At 40.1% G+C, this 27988-nt stretch overlaps 1 protein-coding gene and 1 long non-coding RNA gene across 20 annotated transcripts in view; both read right to left on the bottom strand.

Moving 5' to 3' along the window:
• Positions 1-43: 43 nt before the first annotated feature.
• Positions 44-27988, bottom strand: part of cacna1ab (calcium channel, voltage-dependent, P/Q type, alpha 1A subunit, b) — a 135627-nt gene continuing 107682 nt past the window's right edge. For 4 of the 19 annotated variants that reach the window (XM_028018850.1, XM_028018851.1, XM_028018853.1 and 1 more), the window contains 9 exons: positions 26529-26632; positions 26015-26029; positions 22774-22895; positions 21808-21943; positions 19336-19449; positions 16910-16945; positions 11671-11872; positions 10268-10524; positions 44-8930 (listed from right to left, as the gene is read on the bottom strand). In XM_028018850.1, coding sequence (XP_027874651.1) covers positions 8205-8930; positions 10268-10524; positions 11671-11872; positions 16910-16945; positions 19336-19449; positions 21808-21943; positions 22774-22895; positions 26015-26029; positions 26529-26632 — 1712 coding nt within the window. In that variant the 3' untranslated portion in view covers positions 44-8204. The remainder of the gene's footprint in view (positions 8931-10267; positions 10525-11670; positions 11873-16909; positions 16946-19335; positions 19450-21807; positions 21944-22773; positions 22896-26014; positions 26030-26528; positions 26633-27988) is intronic. The other 15 variants (XM_028018863.1, XM_028018864.1, XM_028018865.1 and 12 more) reach the window with 12 other exon arrangements.
• LOC114145347 (uncharacterized) lies at positions 11880-16902 on the bottom strand. The gene is made up of 3 exons (XR_003595664.1): positions 13539-16902; positions 13007-13011; positions 11880-12538 (listed from the first exon to the last, which is right to left on the bottom strand). It is a non-coding gene; the product is annotated as an uncharacterized LOC114145347 (long non-coding RNA).

The following is a 27988-nucleotide window of genomic DNA, read 5'->3' as shown; positions in this document are numbered from 1 at the left end:
CTGTGTTTATTCAATTCTCTCTCAAAATGTGTGTTTTGAACAATTTCCTCTGGAAGATTTTCACTTTTTTTTTTTTTTTTTCTAGCTTAGCATCATTTTTGGTGGATTTTGGCTATCAAACTATTTTCTTTAAAAAGTTTATTCCTCGGTTTACCTAAAAATATTGGAAGACAAAACATGCCAAGTCTGATAGTATCACGAACGGGAAAACGAATAAACACGATCTGTTGTTCAAAACATTTGGCACTTTCGGGTATTTTCTTTCTTTTTTAAAAAAATAGATCTGAGAATGAAGCGCCGAGGACAAAATCCCTCGAAGCAACTAGTCTCGGCTGAGCTCGTGGAAACAAACAGAGAAGGCGAGATTAAGGATGAAAGACGTAGAGAGAGAAATGGAAATGGAGAGGGGGCTCTTCAGAGAGGCGGAGGCGACACTGTGAACGCCCGTGTAAGGTTTATGCAGCCAAACTTGTTGCTTCAGATATCAGATTAGAAGTATTAACCTTCAGGCCTTGTACACATGTAGCTGGATCTCTATTGAAAATAGGATATCTCATGTTGTTCAAAAAAACATCGTACACACGGGATCCGTTTCAGAAAAGTTTTCAGCCACACAAACGCGCTCAGATCCAAACGTGAGCGTTGTTTTAACATGCCAAACACATAGGGGGCAGTGTAGCGCAAAGCTAAAACCTACATCAGCCAATCAGATTGCTCAACCTGTTGGGAATTAAACATGGCGGCAGGAAGTTGGACGGATGTGTATGTTGAACTACTTTTAAATAGCGTATTAGAATATAAGGACAAGAAAACACAAGACGAAACACAAATAGGAAGTTTTCTCAAATCTCCATTTTAGTTGGAGTTTTTATAAATAATTTTTGATATTAGATTTTTTTGTGTGGATGAAAGGCCAGTTCGTATAAAGATGTATTCATTTTCCTACATTTCCAGCTACGTCTGGGCTAGGGCTTTATTTCAAATACGTGCAAGGCAGTTTGCAAAAAAATCAATAAACGATATAAATGTCTGCTACATGTAGCTGAAGAAATTTTCAAAACAAAAAAATAATTAAATTGTTTTTTTTTATATAGAAAAATTTCTGAATCCTAGAGCCAAAAAATGCAGGTAAATAAACCAATTGCCACATTTATCAGCTCTAAAGCATTTTTTGGCTCCATAAAGTGCAAGAAACACACAGTCATGTTTCAGACAGACAAACCCTCACAGAGAAATCACACCCACACAGACAGGCATTAACTCACTCAGTCTTCTATGTCTCACTGACGATGACAGAATTAAAAAATAAAATAAAATAAAAGCTTAATCCTGCTACCTAGTGTTCACAAATGGTATAACATGAAGAACGTGTAAGGAGTGAGAATGAGGAAAATAAATGAGACAGCAGAACAGAATTACTGATGATGAGCACAGTGGAGTTTTTTCAGAAACTTTATGGAATATCTACACATAAATTACAGAGCCAAAATGTACATCTGATGACATGAGACATGGTGAGAGGATGAGTAAGACACATCACAAGATTATCAACCAACTCCCCCACAGTTCACCCACACACACACACACATTTCTTACCCATCCAGTGTGGGAACGAGTAAGGGTGAGAAACAGAGGAGATGATGATGCAGTGATGAGCACGAGTGGAGAGAGTCTTCATGTTCTGTACAGTGTAAGGCACTGAAGGTTACCTTCTGCAGCTGATGGTGTGACGACGCACTTAGACACGCATGATAATGAACGGATTGGCACACATCACTCACACAATAAGGGCTGAAACATCTAATCAATTAGGTCATTAATCAAATAAATTAAAAAGTTAAACAGCTGATACGTTTCCCTGGTTAGGGGTGAAGAATTGCTTGCATTCTAAATTGTATCATTACAAGTTAAGTTAAAATTTTGTATTCGTGGGGGAAGAATTTGTGTGTATTTTCAATGTTAAAATATGCTTTATAAACTTTTGGTTACATTTTAACGCAAGCTGTGATAGGAAAAAAAGTGTAGTTCAGGCTATAGAAAAAAATCCCCAAATTTTAGCTGCTGTGAGAATTCAGCTTAAAACTAAGATTTTTTTTTTTTCATTATTTGTGAAAAAAAAACATGGTTGTATTTATATTTAATTTAAAAAATTTAAAAACAACCCATAACAAACGCATTCAATCCAGGGCACAGCTAAAGCCGTGCTACGCTATAGAAAATCCCCTCCAAAAATGTTAGCTTAGCATTGGTGAATCGGATCAGATCTGCTGTGAATATCTAGCTTAAAATGAACACTTCTTTCATTATTTCTGAAAAAAGTGTATTGGCATTTAATTTGAGTTGGCAACTCGTTAAAAAAAACAAACAATGTGATACAAATGCGGTACAGTTGTATTTAAAACCCTGGGCACAGTTAAAGCAGTGGAAACTGCTTTAGCTGTTTAGCTAAAGCACCAATGTTAGCTTAGCTTTGGTGAATCAGATCAGATCTGCTGTGAATATTTTATTCAAAACTAAAGTCTTTTTGTTATGTCTGAAACATTTATGTATTGGCATTTAGTTAAAAAATCAAAAACATCCTAATATAAGTGCAGTACATTCAACCTGGGGCTCATCCAGAAGCAGTGCTAAGCTAATGAAACTGCTGCTCATCTCATCAGCAGTTTTGGAACCTGTGTGATTTTGGTCATACTTGTACACAACTCTTTGCCGTCAAGCACATTTTATACCGATCACACGTTAAATCTTTAGGGACGTTTCACACCCACTTTGTCTGTCTAGGATATATATTTATTTTTCTAGAAGAAAATGGAAGAAAATTGGCTTAAAAGACTAATTTCAGCCAGTAATGGCTCGAGTTTCTATTTTAAAATTTAATGATGACAGTGAGGAGAAAGAGAAAGACTCCCATCAAATCCTTCAATATTGGTGTATTATCAGCACAAGGTGGGTTTCTACATCATTCTATATATCTAGTCCATATAAAAGCTTGTTGTTTTTTTTCCCAAAAAGGATCTGAGATGTTTTTTTTTACTTCGTTTTTTCAATGTCTGCGTTAGTGTGAACAGAGAATGTAACTTGATTAAACAGTTTAAGCCTTAGCAAACGTGACCATAGCAAACATGTTAACTCACACACACACACACGCCCACACACACACACACACAGTCACAGAGTAAAACGTCTCCCTGTCACAGCCGTTGCCCCGCCCCTCTCAAAGTAGGAGTAGATGAGGATCAGGTGATGGTGGAAAAATGGCGACTTGAGCGTGAGCTTGAAAAGTGGACTGGTGCCATTGTGAAATTGTGTATCAACATCACTGAAAGTTCTGCTGCTGCTCCCACCTGAAGCAGTTCCCCTCCCACATCAGCCACTCGTCTTGTTTCGGCCCCCGCTCCAATGTCCCCGCCTCCTTACACACGTACGCATGCACACACATATAGAGCTGTACAAAGGGGACACTTCAGCGTGGCTTTAGCTACATAAGAACAACTTTTGGCAGCACTACTGTACATTAATCCCCACTATGTAGTGTAGTTTTTTATTTTTAAAAGAGAGCCCTTTTTGTGTTTTTGTCAACACGTTACCTTACAAATGACCCACTGACACAATTTCACAGCCGACTGAGCGGATGGGTGGTACGCTTGTTAATTTTGCCTTCATCCCATGGGGAAGAAGAAATAAAAAGAGAAAGATTACTCAGATATTAACAATAAAGAGTGACAGAAAGCAGACATAAAGACAGGCGATGATTGAGAAAAAACCAACAACCTTGCATTCCCTTCTAAACTGTGTTTCATAAAGCAACTAGATACTAAAAAAACAAAAAACAGACAAAACAAACTAGATGTTTGCCTTTTTCCAAACTAATGGGATAATAAGTGTTTTGGAAAAAGTTCACGCACACAACATGCTTTCACACAAGGTCAATGTTGTGTGTCTGCCTTTTGGGATCCGCTGTTACAATTATGGACGAGCGAGTGGAGCCCAAATGAAAGTCGCGTCGTTTCGGCGGCGATTCTGCAGGCTTTAGATGGAAATGTAAGAGCTTGAAGTGTGTTACGATGTACTTGTGGTGAAAGGAGAGGGGTGAGATCAACAACAAGATACCGTGCCAAGTAAAACCATACAATAACTCAAACCGGGAGCTGCCTGTTCTGTAGCAATTTCTTCCCTACGTGGTCTAACTAGCTACCTAGCTCTAGAGGGACCTGAGAAGTAAGCAAACGGCTTCGCACCTCTGTAAACCTCTAAGTACATCATCAGGAAACTGTACGCAGGACAACTACGGGACGGACATAAACTGGAGCCATGCCGAAGCCAAAAGGGGCTAGCCAGCTAGCGGGATCTGGATGGTCGTTGAGTCTTCAAAAGTCAAAAACCGCAAGGCTCAGATTGAAACTGTGAGGGTTTTCTTTTTCTTTTTCATTTTTTGGTAGCGGTTACAAAACTGAGTGCCTGAATGGGAGATATTAAATAGTTCAGCCCATTCTGAATGTGCATCTAGCCTAGTCTCTCGACTTGCTTCCTGACCGCGGCCCAGTCTCAAAATCGTCACACTCCCCGTTTTGAATGCTAGCATGGGAGCCGGTGAGATTTGATCTTAAGGCGTAGCGTGGTTGATCACGTCGACTGCACAAGGAGGGGGCGAGGGGTTACTGACGAGAGCAACTGTGACTGGGGAGGCAGGTGGGGCAGGGCTCATGGGGGGGTGATGAATGTGACTCAGATACAGAAGGCACTGTGGCTCTGTAGGGGGCTTTGGAGAACAATCCTCACCTGCTGCAACTTCTTGGATGGTGAGGACAGAAGGTTTCATGGTAAGCACCCCTTCGCTTCCACCGAACTGACAAAACATAAGCCCCGTCCCCAATCCGATTCACCATACTATGCTTAAAAAAAAATCACGGCCACTGAGGCAAATAATCTCACGAAAGCAGAGAAATATGAATCAGGGAGAACGGATCCGCCACGGGGGAAAAAAACGTACATCTGCAACAGATGTACGTGAAAAGTAAACCTCGCTGTGGATGCGACGTAGCGTGACGAGGTGAAAACGTGGCGTCGGTCTTTACGTCATCTCTTACGTGCTGATTCCTGTTTGATGGATTTGTTTTTGCAGCGCTGCAGGTTCCCCTCTGGAGATGTAAATAAGGGCTGCATAGAGTCAAAATGTGTCTGTGCTGCGGTTTGTCTCGCATTTCTGCAATTTGCGTGGAGAAAGTAGCATTAGTACGCAAAATAAATAAACATCTGCAATTCTATTTATACTTTGTGTTTTATCTATAACTACATCTAGAACATTACGTCTACATTCATCTTCAGGTAATAAACTAAGTCTGTCTATGCTCTATTCTTTTAGTCTAGAATTATTGATCATTCAATAACTGTCATCCCTCATAACATAAGGGGTTAAAATATTATTCCAAGGTATTTCTCTTCTGTAGTGTAATGTTGGGTCTTTAAACAGCTAAATGAACAGATGTTAAAGCAAATGAATTGACAAAAAGCTAGATGAGAAAAAATAAAATGTTTTTTGTTTAGGCAGCGTAAGATTCCGACTTGCTACAAAGTCACTGAACTGGGCCAGGGTATCTTCACGGAAAGGGCCGAAGGAAGGGCAGGTGGGAAAATGGAATGACGAATGAAAAGATACGGCAGCTCTCAGGGCATATCAGTGTTTCCTGACGAAGAATCGGATTTATGTTTATTACAACTTTTATAGAAAGTGGAACGTCGACTGCAGGATGGTGAGAGATCAGGATGTGGCCAAAAAGTCACCGTCCAGTGGAAGGGGAAAAACAGATGCAGATTACTGCCCTCTAGTGGCCAAAACACCGTCTCAAACACTGACTGATGCCAACCCTGTACCACCAAGGCTGTGCTTTCAGTGCTGGCAACTAACCCCACAGTTGAACTACAGAGCTAAAACAAACAAAAAAGGATTTGAGATTCATAGATTTGTTTTTTGGCAATAAGTCGGACGACGTCAACCTTAGAAGAAGAAGAAGAAACATGTAAAATCAGCTTCCACATTCTCAATATGTTGTACTCCTTCTCTGTGAACATTACTGATCTTTGGGTTGGCTTGATGAGACCCTACGGGTCGCCGCAGGACAGGTACTGAGGCTCCTCTGACCTCTGACCTCCACTATCCTGGAGAGACAATGCATCTTCGCTTAGAGCTGTGTTACAACACGCAACTCTGCTGAGTGAACGTTTGTAAAACCATCATTTTCCCCCCCAAAAAATAAAAATATTGCACGAAGGTTATCGGGAACCCGGTAGGCATCACTAAGCACGGGACACCAACATAAGGGATGGAAAATAAAAAATTAAAACTAGATGAACACGGCATATCTGAACTCCAATCAACATGACAGCAAGTCTACATCAACAGTTCTAACATTCAGTCAATCGTCACCAGTATCATCATTGTCACTCAATTGCATTGACATTAATGAAATTAAATCATTATTAATTTCTGTTATCATCAACAATAGCAACTTCAGAGTGGTAGAAGTTTCCTTCCGTCTGCTCTCTCTCTCTCTCAGTGTGTGTTTCTCAAAAGACAGGACACCTGCGTGACCCTGGAAACGTTTTACTTTGTTTTGCTCGTCTGTTTGCCAGGTTGCTGAAGCCGAGTTTTCAACAAAAAACTGAGACAAGTGAAAAACCTGTCAATCTGTTAAAGTCTGTTTCAGGTAAAAAAAAAAACAAAAAAACAAATCTTTTTAAAAATTACTCGACATTTGAGTCAGACAAAAAAAAGTGAGAGAGAGAGCGAGCCTGAAAAGATAACTTCTTTTGTGAACCTAAAAGTTAAAGTTTCCTATAAAGCCCCCCTGGTCCCACTCCCACCCACACCGCTTACATTTCCTCTCTAGTATGGATTATATCAATCATGCAGGTTTCCATCAATTTTTGAACTCTGAAAAAGAGCAAAGGAGGCTGAGCGAATGCAACAGAAGAACCAAGCTCCAAATGTCCGAAGAAGAACAAGAAGTAATCGACAGAAGAAATACTGAAGAAATTAGTCTGGTTTTTCTTTTTTTCTCCCCCATCCCTCCTTTCCTGTCTTCATGCCACCCGCCAACATCTGTGATGCCATTTCCTGTCAGGTCCCCGTTTCTCTGTATGCTGGGTTGATCAACAGATAAGGGAAAGGATTGACAGAGTGACCAGTCCCCTTCTCCAGTAACCTGGGCCCGTCCTCCCATCGCGTCTTTTCCAGGAAGTGAAGCCTACGTTGGGCATCACCGCTTTGCATCCGCCGCCGTCTGGACAGGAAGTGATGTCACAGCAGTTCCATCCACCCATCAAGTGAGTCCGTAACAGTAAACAGAGATGATAAAACTCATCGAATATCATCAGCCAGCGCTGTGATTGGCTGGGTTTTGCAGTATAGGCGGAGCTTCCTAGGTTCTGTCCCCTTGGACACAGAGAGAGAAAATAAAGATAAAGTAAAAGTACTCCCTTTATTTATTTATTTATTTTTTAAACTGTCACTGTCACGTAAAGTTTCACTGTCTTCTTCATTGTTCAAGTTTCATTTTCTGGAGGCATAGCTTGGCATGTAAGGGTTAGTGAGGGGGATCCTGGCTTTTTATTACATCATTTTTTTCCTATCTAAACGTGTCTGTTTTAGAGCAGAGTCTAAGCGGTGTTACTCCTCACTTCAGCTTATTTTCTGTTTTCTGAAGTAGTCCGGCCAGTGAGAGCTTGCGCACACCTAAGCAGTCAGGTGCCAGTCCGAGCAAAGTACCCGTTAGGCCTTGAAACGATCCCATCACATTGTTTTAGTACCTCATGCCCTTCATTGGATCTCTGTTCGCTCAACTCTCTTTTCCCTTTTAGCCTAGACCTCGATGGTGTAGGCAGGTCATGGGAACTGTAGTTCTGAGAGGCAGAGGTGAACCTGTGCCCTGGCCTTGCCTACGACGTTCTCCAGACTTTCTCGAGATTAGCATAACCACGTGCTGCTTTGTCAAAGATTAGATTTTTCTGCAAAATGTGTAAAAGGCTCCTAGCAGCACCACTGCCCCTCTACCTCCACCCTTGCATCATTTTTTTTTAGAGTCTAAAGGGGGAGCAGAGGGGCTCTCCAAAACTTTACCATCACATTGTTCAAAGTTTACATATGTGCCAGAGCACTGGAGGTGATGGTTCTTATCATCTTCTGCTGTCTGCATCTCATGCCGTCGCTAGCACCAGTCATCCTCGTCCGTCTCACTGTAAGGTTCATGCAGGTCCTTGCGGGGCCCTCTGGCATGGGGAGGCCTGTGGTGAGGGTGCGGTGCCCCTGGCGGTCCCCTCCTATGCGGGGAAGGTGAGGATGAACGGTAGCCATTAGGAACCCTACGTGGATGCGGGTGAGGGGGTGGCGGGGGCCCGTGACGAGCAGTCCTTGGTGAGCGTGGGTGTGGGTGAGGGTTTCCACCATGCGGATGAGGGTTGCCATGGGAGAGGCTCTGCTCGTAGGCGGGAGGCTCATGATGCCGCTCATATTCGTAATCCCTCTCGTAGAAGGGCCCGTCACCCTCCAGGCTGTCCCCCGGCGGGGGGCCGCTCCAGCGATTCCGGTGCGGAGACCGAGGTGACCCGTGGAGCGGCGAGTGCGGCGACTGGTGCCGAGGCGAGCGCGGCGAGCCGTGCCTGGACGAGGAGCCGCCGTGGTGAGGGGAGGCGTGACGTGACGGGGGCCGGTGGTGGTAACCCCGGTCGTGGTCCGGCGGAGAGAAGTGTCGAGGGGATGGGGAGCGCAATCGACCCGGGCCCGGAGGGCCGTAGAGGGGCTTTCGGACGGCGGGGGAGTAGGTGACGTGCGGGCGTGGGACGGCAGGAGTCTGTGGCAGCTGGCGGCGGCCTCTCCGTGGAGTGCTGGTCCCCGAGGTGGAGGGGACCGGGCTGCCACTTACCGAACTACTCCCCTACAGCAAAATATAAACAAGGAAAATCAAAACACACCACAGCAACAAGACCAGAATAGAACACAGCAATGGATACAGAGAGATAAAAAGAGATAGATTGGATTAGATTAAGATAGATAGAGAGTTTGATAAAACATCAATGAAGCAACAAATTGAAGGCAATAAACAACATCAGATTGCAGAAAAGAGGATGAAGAAGTAAAGAGGAACAAAAAGAATTTAAAAAACCAAAAAAACACATGAATTGAAATCCATAGGTAGGGTCATGGAAATAACTGTTAACTCTTACACTGACATGATCATCTACGAAGAAAACATGGGTAAGTTCTGTGGACTGATTTCTCCTGTCCAACCAAAACAGTCTTTGTGTTGCAAGACATTTTTGAACCTGGATTATGGAACAATTGGGAGTCTTGGATTTAGGGGCAGGAATTTAAGAAGCTGAGGGAAATGGTCAGAGAACAGTCCATAACACAGCCACAAAATATAGCTTGTACAGAGAGTCAATCACAGTCACACAAATGGGTGTACAACCTGGATGTAGTGTTACATTCCTAAAGTTTAAGTATTTTATCCAACTTCACACTAGCCCTGTTTAGTCCACTTTAATCAAACTCTAGTTCATTTGCCTGGAGGGTCCAGTTCATTTGGGAAGGCGTGAACAATGCGGACCAAAAAAAAGCTGAAAAAAAGGTGATGGTAACTCTGGTCCGCCTAAAAGTCTCCGTTCGGTTTAAATGAACTCTGGTGCGGTACGAATGCATATATGGATGTAAGTGGACCGGAGACCGCTCCAAAAGCAGGAGCGGACTATTGTGCAAGGCATTCTGGGTAAATACAACATGAAGAAACGCACGTGTCTAACGCTAACAGGAGAAATAGCTTGTGGACTTTTCCCATAGAAAAAAGAGAAATCCTCCAACAGCTAAAATCTCTTGCCACTCAATTTTTGTTTATATTTTGTGAAGGAAAAAGTGTCTTCTTCAGAGGTTGTTGTGTCCTTCAGTGGTTCTTAGTGCACCGCCATCACAGGCGAGGAGGTAAACAGGTTGCTCAAAGGCTTTGGTTTGTGAAAGCAAACACCACCACCAGGAATTGTAACAAATGTGCCAATTTTGTATCTGAGTCTACGAGTTTACCAGATGAGAAAAATGGAAGCGCTAACAAACACCTATCATAAGACAAGGTTTGGTAAAACAATGAGAAAAATAGAAAACATACTGTATATTAAATTGAAAAAAAACAAGGTATTTTACATGCATGGGAATTTAGCAGACAAACTATTTGGGACTGTTTTTGGTAAGCTGCTGTTAAATCTTGGGGACTTCAGAGCTCACCTGTCGGTGACCTCTCCCGTCTGGCCCTTCGCTGGGGGACCGGGACCAGTGGCGGTCCTGGGGTTGTCTATGAGGGTAGTCATGGTGATCATAGCGCTCCTTGTCCATTGAGCTGTGATGGCGGTGATGGTGGTGGTGATGACGCCGGTCCTTGGTGCGCCCACGGTCCCGCTCACGCTCCTTGGGAGGCAGGTCACCTGACTGTGTGGTGGTGCTGAGGTCTGTACCCAGACCTAGACATGAAATAGATAGGATACCTGTCAAAGTCAGACATGAAGGTTACAAAAGCTTTTAGTTCAGGCACCAGTCATAGAAGAAAGATTCTTGATGCTCTTACAGAAGATCATTGTTTCTGTTTCACAGAAGGAGGAGGGTAGACTTTAAAGCACAAGCACATAAAAATAACACTGAAAAAAATCCATGAGACGTAGAAAGTCGAGTGGATTTCAAAGAGAACTATTCCAGATTCATTTTGCAGGATCTAATTACCTCATATAAATACTGATGTGGCCTTTGTTCAAATACTGTCCACAACCTTTTTCTTGCTGTGTTCCTTGGTCTTCTATGTTTTTGGTGTCAAGAAACTCTTTTGAGTAAAGAAACTCTGAATATAAAGGCAAACCACATAGTTTTGTTAGAGGTCCACTGTGAATGCAGCTTTCTGGCCCATCACAACTTTTGAAAAGTCTGACCTGCTGATTCTTAGTTTGACTGATGCTAATTATTTTGTTGCTAAATATAACAACAAATTCACTAAACAAGCTAAATATAGCAAAAAAAAAGGTCACTAAAAAAATGCTAAATGCTAAATATAGCAACCACGATGCTATATTTAGTCTGATTCCCAGACATTTGTGGAGTTAAATAAGATCTGTTTCTCTTGAAAGTTTCGTCCGATTCCCAATCTCCCAAAATTAAGGAAATCTGATCCGATTTATCGGTGCACCCCAATGTAAAAACTTAAATCATGTGTAATTTTTCTTATAGTTCATAATTATATGAACTATATTACAGTCATGTAAAATTAATTTACATGGCTGTAAATTAATTTTACATGGGGACCGACTAATTCATGTCGGTCCCCATAAAATACATGGAAGTTGGTGATTGTGTTGCGACAAGACGTGGAAATGTTTGAAGTGTTTCGGTGCTCCTGTAGGAATTTTGCAACTGAAATTAATTATCATAGAAAATCCTGCAGTTGCACATTTGCAACTTAAGGACAATAGCTGACATTCAACATGTTCAGAGTTCTGCTGCCTTGTCATTTTTCACTTTAAAAGGCGTTGCAAAAAAGATTAATGTTCCATTTTCTACAGCTGTAAAATCCCCCACAGACACAGCATCACTTACTTAACGCCGGCTAATCCTTAAAATAAAAAAATAGCGGTCAACCGAGTCACCTGTGTCGGCGTCTGTGTATCTGGTCAGCGATCGCTGCGAAGTGCGATGACTTCGGTCCCTGTGCCTGCGCCCGCTGCCGTGTCTCCCCTCCTCGGACACCACCCTCTCCAGAGAGTAGTCGTCCAGCCTCACGCCGCGACCTGAGCGCCCGTGGACCAGACTGGAGGTGGAGCGACGCATCGGGCTGTTGTCGGTGATGGTCTTGAGTGACAAAAGAAGATGAGGGTGGGAGATTTTTGGAAAACGATGGGAGTGAGAGAAACACAAAGGAGAGAAAAGAGGTAAGCTAGTTATTACCTCCTGAAAGTTGGAGTTTATTATCAGTTGTGAAAGTAAGGACTTGTTTATTTGGCTTTCCACGGAGATGAACGTGTTAAACGTCTACTCATATTATAATTCTATAGTCAGCAGCTGCAGTCTCGGTGTGCGTTGGTTACCTACAGCCAGATTTATTTTCTACACTCCTCAGCTTTTACCTAATGAGACGTTTCAAATGATAAATCTCAACTAACTCTTTTGCCGCAACACTTGCTCATTACTCATGCCTGGAATCCGCACAGAAAACAAAATGTATGAGGGAAATCATCCCACATCTTCACAAAGCATGAAGGAATGAAGCGAACAGAGATATTCACCGACAGGCAGGACAGAAAGAGGCAGAGAACTAGCAAGAGGACGAGAAAAACCCCCCATGCCTCACATGCACATCGCAGAGGATTATTGCACTTCATGACAGCCACGTCAAACTCGGCTAGCAAACAAAGAAAGCCATTCTCATCAGATAGACGTTCTCTTAGAAAAAGTGGTATCTTCAAAGGAAAATTACACTCTTTAAATTACTACAACTTTCCTTGACAATGAAATGTACTCAAGACATTCCAGTCTTAATAGAAAACAAGTGTAAGTATTGCTTTTTATTTTTGCTTTAAGAGTAAGAGTCATAAGTGTGCTATCTTTTGTTACTTTGAAAATGGTGACATATTTGAGCAAATGTGTTTATTCCTGCAGTATTTCAAGTTCTGCAGTCAAATTTTCCTATTGGTTAGGATGCTACAGTTTGGTTGTCAGCTCCGCTTACTTGACCACGCCCCCTCAGTCTATTGGCCCCGCCCACTTTGGCAAAGTTTTTCGAAAAAACTTTTGGGGGCGGGGTTATGCTTTCACAGGAACATTTAGTTACACTTTAAGATAGAAAGTTACTTCGACACCAGACTCTGCGTCAATGTGTTTGAGTTTATAGTTATTCTCTTTTTTTGTCTTCACGCACAACTTGGTGGGTTGCCGGTTCAAATCCTGCTCCATCTGTCTCAGTCATCATGTCTTTGGGCAAGACACTTCACCTCCCATGACAGCATAACAACACACAGAATGTGTTTATGGTATTTTTCATGATTTCTCCAGACAAGCATTTGTGAGGTCAAACACTGATGTTGGACAAGAAGGCCATCCATCTATACCTTCATGGATCTTGTTTTGTGTCATTTCAGAGAAGGAGTGGGACATATTCAAGCTGTTCTGACAAAGTTGGGAACATGACATTGTCCGAAATGACGTGGTACGCTGAAGCATTAGGGGTTCTTGAATGGGTCGAAAAAACATCCACTCCAATCCACTAGAACTGATTTACACAAGTTCAAAGTGTCTGAAAATGTATTTACACTGTATGAACAACATCGCATTTTTACTTTTTGCTTTTAGATGAATAATAATAATAAAAAAAACTATTTAACCATTTCTTTAGTTGACTTTATTGAAAAAACTGAACTGTACTGTAATGAGTATAGTTTGCCAATAAATCACTACAAGGCTGAAGTTAAAAGTTATTATTTAAATCTCTTCTTTTCAGATGACATCTACCATCATGCACTTTGAGCAAAAGGTCTCAAAATGTTTGCGCTAAGATTTAAGCCAAGCATGACCAGGAAAGTGCAGAGTTGTGATCATTCAGCAGTTTTAAGCTTTTACAAACTTTTTCACAGCAAAGAAAGCAAAGTTACAGGAGACGGGTTTTGTAGACAGACAACATGCTAAGGAACAAACATGAACAAAAGCTACTATAAAATATGGCATCATATTGAAGGAAGGGACTCTCCAGAAGCCTTCTACGTCCCTGTGTACATGCACACTTAAACAGCCGCGAGTACCATGGCAAGATGCGTCATACCTGCCTTTTCTGGGATTTTTATTTCAGAATAAAAGCTTTTTGTTTTGAGATCGGTCTTGGCAACATTTCTGTTTGATTAAGAAAGATGGTTTTTCAACTATCTAATTTAATTGATCTAAAAAACAAAGGTTATATAATGTCTAGTGGTCCTATTTTTACTTCTGCATAGACAGATGTTTTTATAGCTCATAGGATTTCAAGCCAGACACGGGTTACCAGAACAATTTCTGCACCATTTAAATTTTTTTTAATATTAATCACATTTTAAATTTCCTTTATATGAAAACTTCGTATAAATACTGTATTGAAGGGAGAAAAAATAATTGTAAGCAGGATCTCATCCTCTTCATGGGACTGTCTCGGGAAAACAGAGTATCTTCAGCCAGAAGCTTCGTCAGATTCGCTGTAATACAGACTGCTACAGGAGATCTTTCCTGCCAACAGACATCGCTATCTACAATAACTCCTTGAAGACTGAATTAATGAGTTACAACATTTAATTTGCAAATTATCCCACTAATTTGTTGAGATGGCTTAAATGGAAAGCTCTTTCTCTGAGGTATTGCAAATGAAAAAAGGTGTCCCTCAAGGTTCTGTGCTGGGTCCATTACTACTCATTATTTATTTACATATTATTTATTTAAATATTTATGCAGATGACATTATTATATCCTGCTTTCAGTCTGTACAAGATGCATTTGATGAAATGCCACAACAACTTTCCCAACTGCAACTTGCTGCGAATGTAGAGAAAATAAAATGTCTGTGTTTTCAAAATTTTAAATCTTGACGAGGGGTGGACAAGAAATAGCGTTCGTGACTCCTTTTAAATCTCTAGGACTTTTAATTGATGACTTTTAAAAGGACTGCATTCAGTAAATTGGAAAGAACTGAAAATCCTTTCAGGATTTGATTAGAGAACTACGTCCTGCTTTTGCTTTTGTGTGAAACAGAAATTAGCGGGATGAACAGATGCAGATTACATGAACGCTTCGCTCCATGGAAGATGGTGTACACCGTGGGGCATTGAGATTTATTACCATCTGCGGTCCTCTCACTATCCTACTCTAAAACTGACTGGACATCTTCATCAGTAAATGGTATGCGTTCATTTCTAAAACCAGTTCTCCTTTGTAACAGAGATCTTTGATCTCAATGGGTCTAACCTTGGCAGATAAAGGTTAAATGAAACAAAAATCATGCATCATCCCCTTTCATCGGCTCTGCAAGCTACAGCTTCAGTATGACCACAAAGTCTTGGCCAACAAGCTTCTCCCCCTTGGTCTCCTACTGCGCTGTGAAACTCATGCATGACCGACGACATGCCGGCACACTGCCAACATAGTCCATGCTTTAGTCGAACCAATCAGCAGAGATGCAACGCAATTGAACACACACCGCTGTATGCATAGCCCCATTCCACCCATCACACACACAGACACACACACGCACGGAGGACATACAGTCAGATGCTGCGTACGAGCAAAGACTCCCAGCGAAAGTCAGAAGTTAGCAAACAATGGCTGTGAGCGTAACACAAGCAAATATGGGAACGAGAGAAAGTAGGGCGAACAGAAAGAGAGACGGGGGGAGAGAGGGAGGGGAAAAAATAAAATCAAACTAGATCTGAATAGTGTAGCAAAAAAAAAAAGTTCCAGTTTGATTGAAGAAACTTGGGAGCCCCAGGTGGGTGTGTCTCATATCAAGAACACCAAAAGATGTTGCCATTAGAAAACAGCAAAAAAAACAACAAACAAATCAAGCTAACTTTAAGTAAAAGAAATTTGAAGTTGCATTTTGTGCTTGTAGAGCAGATAGGTTTTAAGTTGAACTCTTTTGATAACAATTCTCTTTGGATGCCTTCCAAGAAGCATTAATAGCCTATTTAACAGTAACATGGCAATGTATTTAGATTATGTATTATTAATAATGCAGAGCATCAAAGTCTTCCCTCATTATTAACTTTTTGGGCTTTTGGAGGCTCAGGTTTTCTCTGTTTAATAAGCTACAATGTTTTATAGAAATTAATTCATGAGTTAATCCAGCGAACAACTAGTAGTAAGAACTGATTTTAAAAGAGAACGAACTTAACGAGGCTTGAAACTTGTGCTCGTATATCAAGCTAATATCTTAGAAAACTAACTTGAAAAGATAAGGAAGAGAAGCCTTAAAATAAATCCACAGGACACCAAACCTTCAGTGTATTTACTTAGAGAAAAAATAACTTTTAAAAAAATTATTGTTTTTAGCTAAAGTGATTGTGGTCTTGTTACCGTTTTCAAAGTTCTAAAGATAATCAAACCTACAGGATTTCATGTTCTGTCGTCTTGACATTTAGCGTGGCATTTGCAGCAATTGTGGAAAAAAAAGTCACTTTTTAAAAAAACGATTATTAAAAAAAAAAAAAAAAAAATTTGATTATGCAACAGCAACATTGTAAGGCTTGTTGGTATAGAGCACAGGTGTTCACAACTAAATAATTAGTTAATAAAGTTAACAAGCTAAATATTTAGTTCGGAGGTGAATATTTAATTTGAGGATTTGAGGATTGAGGACACAAATTTGGATTATTAAATATTTAGCCAGCTAATTGTACATGTAGTTTAAAACTGGTATTTACAAATTAATGGTGAAAATTTAACTGTGAAAAATTAACCCGTTTTCTCACTCATTACAAGCTAAATAACTTAAACTATTGCTGCAAAGTTCTTTGACATGTGTAACTTCATAAACGACACACATGTTGGCTGCCATCAGGAGTGGAATGTTTTTATCATTTCTAAGCAACCACTGACATTATTATTCCACTGTACATATTAGGCACTTATAATGTAATAATCTTTAAAGACAAAAGAAGTAAGAAAAATAGCGACTACAAAGAAAAATTGCTGTAACAGTGAGAGACAGGCAAACTGACACCAAGTGAACTTTGGTTGAAGCAACCCGCCTGGCACTCAGAGGAGGGAGATGATGAACCTTCAAATTACAATTTAAAATGAACCAAAAACAAAGAGACGGAGGAAAGCAGAAGGGGAGGACTGGAGTCAGACAGGGACGGAGAGAGAGGTACATACACTGAGGTTATTTCCACGGGGCCTGTGTCTCCTCCGCTGCAGAGCAGGCAAACACACAGATGATACGTAGAGAGGAGCAGTGAAGCACACACACACACACACACACCCACACAACGAACAGGCCAAATGCGGCACAGTCACCAGGGCCGAAAGAAGAAACAGAGGAGACAAAGAAAGAAAGAATGAACGAATTTAGAGAAGACAGACAGAAAGAGTAGAGCGAGAGATGGGAGAGAATGGATAGATTTGATTATGTGGCAAGAAAATAAATAAAAAGAACACAGTTCAGGTTTGGGGGAAGAGAACGATCAGGAAACAGAAAAAAAAGAGAAAGAGAACCCAGTTAGTACACAGAGACCAGAGTGCAGACCGTGGACAGAGGAGTGTGTGCCGTCCAGGAGACGGCAGCTACCAGCGTCCACTCGCTCACACTCATAAACACACTTACCAAAAACACCACGAGCTCTCTGGAAGGCAGAGCAGCGTTAGACGACAGTAAGGCACAGAGTGTAGACACACACACACACACACACACACACACACACACTCAAAAATCTTGTTATTCACTTTCAGAAGGTCCGTTTTAGGCATTGTGAAATCTGAATATCAGTTTTAAGTTAAATATGTCCTGCAGACAGACAAACTAAACTCTATTTGAAAACAAGCTGCAGATGTTTCTGTCTAATAACACTAAAGATATTTTCTAACATTTTCTCCCATGTCCCTGTGTCAGATGTTGTGTTGAAGCCGTCATCCACAGCCAGGGTTTATATTTTTCAACTATTTATTCTACTATTTAAAAAATTTAAAATAAATTATATATATATATATACAGTATATATATAAGAAATAGTTCAGTAATAAAAATACCGGAGTGAGAGCAACATGACTTCATGTAGTGGGATGTTGGAAGATGGCCGTGGTTCTTTTTCATGGACATGCATGGGCATGGGCGTGTGTGTGTGTGTGTGTGTGACTGCAGCCAGAGGCTTCGAAACCCATGCAACCACACAAGGCAATAAATAATAATAATAAAAAAAATGTTTATGTCAAGGTGTGACTTTATTGACTCAAAGCAAGTTATATGAGTCAATATAAATTGCTATACTCTTCTGGATTTGTACAGATGGTGCATTGCTTATTGAAATTGGAAATACTTTTAATTTATGAAGTCTTTCATATGCACCCTGCATGTTTGTATGACTCATTTTTAGTGTATGAATGCTGTTGCTATAACTACTTATGTTTAGGGGGGAATAAATTGCAAGTTTAGAAATATTTGAAAACAGACATTTTGTGATGTTTTTTCTTGTTAAGGTTTACCAATCAATCGGAAAGTCAGATAAGGAAAGTCAGCTGGGAATTAACAGGCTTCTTTCACATTTATTCTACATATTTTTCAGCATGGAGCAGCAAAATCTGTCAGTTTTGCATAAATTTGTCAACTTGTTCCTCACTAAATGATCAAGAAACACTAAACGGTGAATGAGCATGGAAAACGTTACCTCTGGTAACAGCTCACACATTTTATCGATTAATTCAATTTTCTATGTCTGAAGATCTCCATTTAATTTCACCAACAAACTCCTTGGGTTTCCACAGTTCAGAGGAAAATTCACCATCTTTTGCCAGAAGAGTGTTTGTTACAGCTTCTGTTTACTGTGACTTTAAAGTCAGGCCATTTCACAAATATTTAAAATATGTTCAGTCATTTGTAATTTTTTCTCTAAGTAAAAAAGTACGAAAAAAAGTGGTTTAAAATGGGAAATCAAATCTGGCACGAATAAATGTGAGATTTTATTTTTAAGCGTTATCACCCAGCACTAAACCTTATATAATTTACATAAGATGTACAAGTCATCAGTTTGGATGAACTTATTTAGTTATATCAAATCAGAAGTCAAACTGCTGACTGGGAATATTGTTTTTCTAGATATGTATCTCTATACATACTTAGGCTTTCTCATCTTTAGACCCATTTAGAAAACAAAACATGAAGTCAGGAGGTGATGAAGGACATGCAGGTCAACAAGGCAGCGGGAAATGAATGAAAAAGTCTTTCTCAAAAAAGTTGAGTCTACATGATCGAAAACATAATTTGCAAAAAAAAAAAGGCAAACTTCATAATCTAACCAATAATAATGACTGTTACAGGTATGACTAGGCATTCTGTAAAATATCAGAATGCCAAATATTTTGGGGCCGAGTATATTTCCGACTATTAAAATCATTCCACATAATAATGAAAACAACTCAATTCATCAGAGTGCTCCTAACGGGTTTTTGTGCTAAGGTCATTGTCAGGCTCGTCTCGCTCGGGACGAGAAGAAAGACTTTGACGATTCACTTCAAACCAATAACCGGCGCCGGCGACGGAAAGCAGGGATGGAGAGGTGTGACGGTGGAGGTGGGATGAACGTGCTCACTTGGTTGTCTGCCGAGAGGCGGGGCATGGAGAGCGTCCGCCCATGCCCGTCCACTGGGTGACAGGGCTCAGTGTCGGAGTACCCGTCCCGCCCCATCTCCCTCATCTCTACAGTCTGCAAAACACAATGAGAGGGGGGGGCGTGACCGCCATCTGCTGAGCGACTGGACACTGACACGGTGTTTGGCTCGCTGACCAACCAAGGGAGGTGGAATGAACTCAAACTCAACAGGGAATTTATTTATTTTCAGAAAACGTTAATATTCTGACTCCATTTATGCAACGGGGAGTTGCATAAATTAGCTGTTGCGACCTGTTGCTGTGTGAAAGAAAAAAACAAAAAGACTAAAGGATGACATGGTACAGCGTGTTGCCGAATAGCTGATTTCCCTTAAGCAATTCCACATTTTTTGACAAACTTTAATGTATTTTTATTGGGGGATTTTATCCGATAAACACGCAGGGGTTCGTAAGAAAACAACAAAGCCCAGACTCAAATCTTCTTCAACCTCTAACACAGGGTAGGAATCATTTTTATAAACGCTAATTTAAAGGGGCAGGATTACGTAAAATCGATCTTGAGCTTTACATCATGTTAGAATGTTATGCTTTCATTAAAAACAGACCTGGAGTGTTGCTTTGATTCATGCATGTTTGAGGAATCCTTTAATCTCCATGGCAACCGTTCAGCCGTGCTAAACGCCTGAGTGGACCTAGCTCCGCCTTCGAGACACCTTCAAAAATGTCAACCAGCCACCTCGCCCCAACAGAATCATGTTCTGGTCATACAGAGACGTCTTCTTCAATCGAGACATAAATGTGAAACTCAATAAATAAATACATTTGAAAATAAAATTAAAATATTAATATGCATATATTGTTTTTAGCAGCTAAAATATTTACTGGTGTGGTCTGGCCACCCCTTGAACATTTTCTGGGTGTGGACGGGACGTCATATGGTTTTCTTTGAGTAATATTGATATTCCTCCAAACAGACCAGATTTGTAGAGAACTAAGAAATGTCAGCAGGTTTTCCAACCCGAACTGCGGATCTCTGCAGTTACTCTACAATTATCACGAGCTGTGTAACAACTTCTCTAGTTAATGGCCTCTTTACAAAGCCTTTTTCTGTCACATTGGCAAAAAAATGCTTGTTTACTAAAAATAATTAAAAAATGTTTTTTGATTTTGTTAGAAATACAGTGTATATACGTATATATATATATATATATATATATATATACACACACATATTTTGTCATTAAATTGGACACTGCGCTGTTTTTTTTATTCCTTGTTTTTTGTAAAATGTCAACATCCCACATAAGGAAACATATCCACTCTCTTTTCCGCAAAAGTTTTATTTAAAAAAAAAAAAAAAAAATTTAAACCTAAAAACAGTTCCATTAATTTTTTCCATACTCTTTCCATTTTCAGATGGTTCCCTTTCTAACATCTGTATGCAACCGCTGTAAATATACCGATATTGAACGTAAACATCTGAACGCCACACTTTTCAGATTTTTACGTTAATTATGCTCTACTTTGTCCTGTTTAACACATAAAAGCCCAATAAAATACATAAAGTGTTTGGTGACAAAAATGCAGGAAAGTTCAAGGGGATGAATACTTTCATAAACTGTCAGTAAAAAAAAAAAATTCTTTTAATGATAAAGCATGTGATGTAGGTTTATGTATGCCACTATGATGCAGGAGTTCAACAACTGACAATGAACAAACTATCATTATTTTTTTTAGAAGCACAGACATTTTCATGTAAAAAGCTGCCATCCAAATGTTTCAAATTACAGCAAAAATAGTATCAAGTGTCAAACGTATTATTATGCTTAAGAGACAAAAGTCTCTTATTGTGGGATAAAGAAGAAAAAAATCAATCTTTGCTCATATTACATGTTCCAAAGTAGAGCTAAATCTTTGAGTGGAAGCGTCAACAAACAAGTGAAAGCAAGGCGCAGCGCAGAGAGTGAAGGCGCACATCACAACAAACGTCCACGAAGTCCAAACCAGCATCTCGACGAGAGGCAGCGTGAAGAGACAAGGCTGAAGGACACGAGGTCAATGCAAGTAAAAATAAAATAAAAAAAATTAAAAAACCCACTGGACTCAGAATATGATTGGGAATATAATGAAGGACAAAAAAAAGATGACGGACGTATGGAGAAGTAAGTTTGCCAACAACCTCTTAGCTAAGCTAATGTATTTAAAAAAGACACCCTACGTGGTTTCAGACCTTTAACGGTGTTTAATTTCTATGAATTGTCATATGTGTTGCAACAGCAGAAATCCTGAGCAGGATTTCCATTAAAACATCTGGTAATGTTTGAATATGTCGTTACCCACCCAACGCTGCTCCGAGGCGTAGAATGTACGATTGGAGAAAAACGTTTGCTTTGCTTTAAAGTCACGTCCTACTGCGTGTTGCCACGGGTTACTAGGTTGGGACTCGTCGTACCTGGGGATTGTGGCGGTTCTCATGGACGTCGTCGGGGTAGGGCCGGTCCGGGCTCCAGTTCCCGGTCTTTTGGAACATTTCCTGTGCTTTAGCCGTCATCCATGATTGGCTTTCAGTCAAGCCACCTTCAGGAGGTCTGGAGTCCAGACACACATACACACGAAACATTCAGCTACAGCTTTCACTTCAGCTTGAATAAATGGACTTTTACATCACAGTCGTGTGAAATATTTCACTGACAGGCAAAATATGAACTAGGGATGTTTTTTTTTTTAAACAGACATTTTCAAACTGCTTAGCGCATCCAGAAAGTATTCACAGCACTTCATTTTTCCATATTTTGTCGTTAACAGTCTTATTCCATATTGTATAAATCTCAAAATTCTATACAGAAATTATGACAGTGTGGACATTTTTTTATTTGAGAAACCAAGAAATCGAAAAAACTTTTTCACAGTGCTGCATTTTTTCACACAGAAAAGTGTCTAAATATCAGAAAATCTAAAGAAATTAAAATTCTATAATTGTTAGTAAACGGTTCTTTTCAAAGTCAACTCTAAGAAGGTTAAAAAAAATCAATCTTAACAGATTTAAAATAAATTTCATGCTAACTTTCAGGGGATCTTACACATCTTCAAGGTTCACCCAGGTATGTAGCACCCAGGCTAATTGGAGCTGATCATTTCAAACTCACTAAAAATGCTCGAAAAGATGCAGGAAAGTGAAAGAAAATGAAAGTTGTTACAATGGGAAGCAAGTGTTGATTTGTCTTCAAAGTTAAAACCGATGTAATTTTCCAATAGTTCCAGCAGATGGCGTTGTTTTAAACACTATCTAGATTTATCATCCGGCACCACAATCCACTTCAAGGCAGGAACCTGAGGAGGTTCTCGTTTTGAAACGGTGCAACAAGAACACATAGGAGCACATAAAAACTCCCCCCCACTTCTCATCCGGTCCACTCACATGCTGTTGATGTTGTCCGGCTGAACGCCGGGCAGACCGTTCTGGCCTGGCCCCGCCTGGCCCTCCGTGCCCCCTCCCTCAGAGGGTGGCTCCATGCGCTGAAACATTAATGGCGTTCGGTTCTGTGTGAGATACATGACATGGCCTGCAGGCTCGCATCAGGCACACTCACAGGGGAGGAAAAACACATATGACACAAACACAGGATGCACTCGCAGCATGCACCCACACGGGGGCGCCATCGGCAAGCACATGGCTGTGGTGGATTTCGAAAGGCAAAGCTGGCCACCGGACAGCTGATCCGAGCTCCTCTGTCCAGCCTGAACCGTTTGTTGTTTGGGAAGAAGGAGACGTGTCGTGTTCAGGTAGGGAGCTGATCTCAGATCTGCGTCACTGTGGAGCTTCTACCTTAGGAGTCTGAGTTAAGATTGCTCTTAATTCACACGTTCTAGTACACACTACCATTTATATATATATAGAACTATGACGTGGGAAAAAAAGAATGTACCCAGAAATTTTTAATTGTCGATTTTTCATCATACAAAGTTTCTGAGTAACATGCAGTTTGGTGGAAGGTTGATATCTGATTCTATACGGCTAGATATCCATCAAGCCGTTCAAAAGAGTGTAGGGTAAGACGCTTTCTACGCTACACCTTCGTTAATCGGCTGATCGATACTTGTGCCAAAAATGTGTAGAAATTACTATGAATTAGGGGAAGGCCTGATGTGATCTGCTGGTTTTATTAAAAGGGGTTGAGCCTGTATTTTAGTCTCTCTCCTATGTAGCTCATAGCTTAGCAAAATGACTCGGGTTGGTGTCCAAGACAAGAAAGTCCTGATTGGAAAATCCACAGCAAAAAATTCTTCTTTTAGGCCTAAATGCCAAAAAAACCCAAAAATCAAAAAATATTTGGATCTTTGATCAAGAAGCAGAAATAAGGCAGGTTTAGGAAAACAGATTTTGTCTAAATCGGTTAAACAACAAAAGCTAACTGACTTATATCATTCTCTTATATCATTATGAAAACAAACTCATTCACATAAGTTGTGCTTCTTATTAATGGAAACACCGCAGTTGAGAAACGGTGTTTTTTAAACATTAGCACAATACTGACAAAATTATGCGCAGGTTTGTTTGGAAACGCAGCTAGTGAGACATAGGGCACCGCAATGTTCATTCAACATTCCACCAATAATCACAAAGTAAACCAAGGAAAAAGAGAAGATCAAAGTAATAAAATCAGGCCTCGATAGTTCGAGTTAAAGGTGAAGGTCAACCTGGACCGGCCAAAGACGAAGAGCTTGATAAGACATTGTTTTATCACCCTCCAGATGGTTTGACAGAGACCATGAGAAGGACAGAGACGTGAAGGAAGAGAGATAATAGACTACAAGACAGAAAGCAAGAGACATCAAAAAGCAGACAAAAATGGAAACTCTGACGACCATCAGAAACGTCAAACGGTGGTGGTGATGATTTCCTGTAGCGCAACAGAATGGTTGGAGGTACAAACAAATGGCTAAGAAAGAATCCACGTTCACTGTTGAACACTGCCTTTCAGTTTAAATAATAAATGCATTTCCTAACACTTTAATTGATGGGTCTCACTAAATTTCCATTGTGTGTAAAAATATAATATTTAGTTCTTAATGCTGCAGACTGCAGGTTCTTGCCATCTGGTAGAAGTGTAGCGTTCTTACCCGAGCTGGAAACTTGGACTCATCTTTTTATATGTAGTAGCTAACACTTGTCCTGCAAGCAATAGCTTTTTTTTTTTTTTTTTTAAACAAAACAAGAAATAACTCCTACGAAAAACACTACATATGTTTTTGTTTTTTGAACGAAATCTGTCATTTGTGATTTTAATTGTCTGTGTTTAAAAGAAAGATTTGGTGGATTCACTTGTTCAGTAAATATAGAAATACAGTTAAACTATGAAGGGTGGTATAGGATCCTAAACATCTAAAATCAAAATAAAATGCATTACTTTTATGAATAATTTATAAGAAAAAGAAATCACGTTGCCATTCACTAAAATCGACACACCATCCTATCAAGTCTGGTATTTTTGAAAGGTGGATTCATCCTTGTATGTTGTGAGTTAATGAAACATGAGTGTGGAGGACAGGAAAGAATAAAGTGAGATGACATAGAAATGACGCACCAACAAACTGGACTAACATACTCTCCAGTCTCCACTGCATTGCATTTTGTTTGCAAGAGAGAAATTCCTCCATGGAAAAGTAATCAGAGTAAATGTGGGTCGGATCAGGGATTCTGCAACCTGCAGCTGCTTGGTCTCCTTTTCATTTAGACGGCATTAGAAAACGCTGCGTTAGATTTAGCAGGAATGTCTTAATAAATGATTGATTGAATTAACACGACTTTTTCTACTGTATGTATGTTTATTCTGCCACGGAAATAAACATTTGAATATTTGAGGGTCACACAGACGGCAGCGCCATTCACAGCTTTTAGAAATTAGTTAGCGTAATGAATTAACAAATCATTCTTATAAGATCTCTTTTGAAACGTCTGCTTTTAACCGTTAAAAGTAAAAAAATAAAATAAATATTGAGCTCTTAAGACAAGAACTGGAGTTTCATAATTATATTGTTACTATTTTTTAAGAGATTAACGAGAAAGCCTCACATCTAGTATCACGTGTTCACCATAATCCAGCATATTTCCAACTTAACCCGAGGCAGAGACTCAAAAATTCATTTATTTCTGGTCAGTGAAATAAATGTGAATGCAGCCGCTTGGTGTGGAAGTTGTTACAGAAGGAAGAAAAGTCACATTTTCAGTATCAGACAGGAGTGTAATAATCCGTATTGGACTTTAATTTCAGCGGCTACTGGAAACTTTAGGCGAAAAACAGAAAAGGTAGAAGTATTTCAATTAACAAGTTTGTGTTTATCTGTCCTTAAACAATTGTGGATCTTTATCGTTAACTCTGAGATTTTCAAAACGATGTCAACGACAACAAAGATTGCTAAGACTAATTCAATACTGACAGCTCATAGTTTTAGGAGGTGGGTTTTGTGGCTTTAAACAATGTCTTTAAAATAGCTATCTGGAGCATGAAGGTTGCAAACGCCTGACAGACCGAAACCTCGGGAAACGTTTCAAATTGCCAAACGGAATTTTTACGATACGTTTACGATAAGAGTGGAGAGATGTTTCCGAAAACATCGAGACAGTGGGAAGCGAGTGCATCTCGTAGTCGATCACTAACAGGAAGGGAGGAGCACTGGCGATGAGCAAAAAGGTAAGGCCATGTGGTATCATCATCAGCATCATCATCATCATCATCATTATGTTCAGAATTACCAACGAAAACAAAGCAAAAAACAGGGGGGGGAAAAAACACAGCGTTACTGTCAGAGCATGGAAAAGAAATGAAACCTAAAGTAGCATGAAAAAGAAAGGGTTGCAACTATTTAGATAAAGTCAACTTGCAAAGATTAAAGGCAACCAACTGAGCAACATGATGCTATAAAGAATGCCAGGATACATGCAAAAGAACAGAAAAAAGGATAAGGGCATCTACTTAAAGCAAGGGAAAAGGCATCTTTATACAATTTATATAATTTAATGTTTTCTTTTCCATATTTACACATTTTCCCAGAAGCATAGCAGTATCCTACAAAGATGCCTAGCGATAGCAGAAGAATAAATCTAGTTTTGTGCACTTTGGGGCGTTTTCAGGGATGTCTGGTGGGGGGGCTGCAGGGCAACAGGGGGTCTACCTGTTCCTCTCGCAGGGCTTGCAGCTTTTTGGTCTTGCTCTGTCTGTAGTATTCCATGATCATCATGGCAGCGTAGATTTTGCCCACCGTCAAGTCTGTGGCTGCTGAGAAAATGACAAGTTACCCTGGAAGATTAGACCCGAGCGAGATGGGACCCTGAGCTGTGAGAGGGGGATGGGAGTGGGAGACAGGACACAGAAAAATACAACAGCATGCAAGACGCACCGGCAACGGTGGCCGCTGTGCAATACTGAACTTCGATAGGATCGGAGCTTCAGTTAAAGAGTTCAAATGCCAATTAACAACTTTTTGCCTTGTAAATAGCAAAAAATAAAATAAAATAATAATTTATGCACATAGATGATCTTTGTCTTATGCACAATGGCTGACGGAGTCATAAAGAATCCAGCGAGTGATATTATTTCAAAGAGTCACAAACATTTCAGTGTTACAGATTAGTATAAAACACATATTTGTTTCTTAAATGTGTCAAAAATAAAAGAAAGGATGACCAGTGGCCATGTGTGGTGTTTTAAGATGCAACTAAAACATTGTTTTAGTGCAATCTTAGAAAGTCTTAAAATCATGCATCTAAAATCAAGGCCTTAAAATGCCATAAATTTAACTTAAAAGATATGTTTATTTAAAGGCTTTCTGCATATCTTCACCGGCTTCTAGCTCTTTCGTCACTCTGAGGAAGTCAGCTGTAACCGCTGCTGGCGCGTAACAAACACAATATTACAATACAGTACAGTTATTAGCACAGTAAAGCTTGTAGTCTTTTCACAGGCAGAGTTTGTACTTAACACTGTAGCTAACATTGATTTTTTGGGGGTTTTTTTGTTACTTTGTACAGCTGTACTCCAATAAAAAAAGGTAAATGTTTATCAAGGCTGAGGACGATTAAGCCACCTCACTAAGAAACGCTTAAACCCAGAATTCCCAGAAAACAGAAGCTCAATCTTTTTTCTAAAAACTCCAGCCATGTAGTTCCAGAGTTTGGATGGCACACAAAAACATTTAAAATAGAAAAATATTGAGCTTTGACATTGTGTGTGTTTTTTTTTAACTCCCCATTGCGTAGGAAGAAACATCGTTTCAAAATTCACGTCCCGGTTTTCAAAGTGGCGTGGCTGCAGGTCCGCCATATTTACATTTATATAATCCTCTTACTAACTTTTATTTGAAAATAGCAGATAGGTGATAATGTATTCAATCATGCATTTAGCTGAACAAGAAGAATATGCTGATAAACATGCAAGATCATAAATAGTGTGTTTGGCCCATCTTACAAACAAAATGAAAAATTAGTATTGCATTCATCTAAGATGATCAGCTGAGATCAAACGCTTCTCTGGTCTTTATTTTCCTGTAGTGAAAAGACTTCTATAGAGGATCTTCTATAGCGGGCACCTCTGATTCCAGAACTGAGTGAGTGGGTTGAGAGACAGTCAGTGAGG

This window comes from Xiphophorus couchianus, chromosome 5 (genome assembly GCF_001444195.1).
Source record: "Xiphophorus couchianus chromosome 5, X_couchianus-1.0, whole genome shotgun sequence".
NCBI classification, from domain to species: domain Eukaryota; kingdom Metazoa; phylum Chordata; class Actinopteri; order Cyprinodontiformes; family Poeciliidae; genus Xiphophorus; species Xiphophorus couchianus.
The sequence above is the reverse complement of the archived record's forward strand: the minus strand, read 5'-3'. Positions and strand labels throughout refer to the sequence as shown.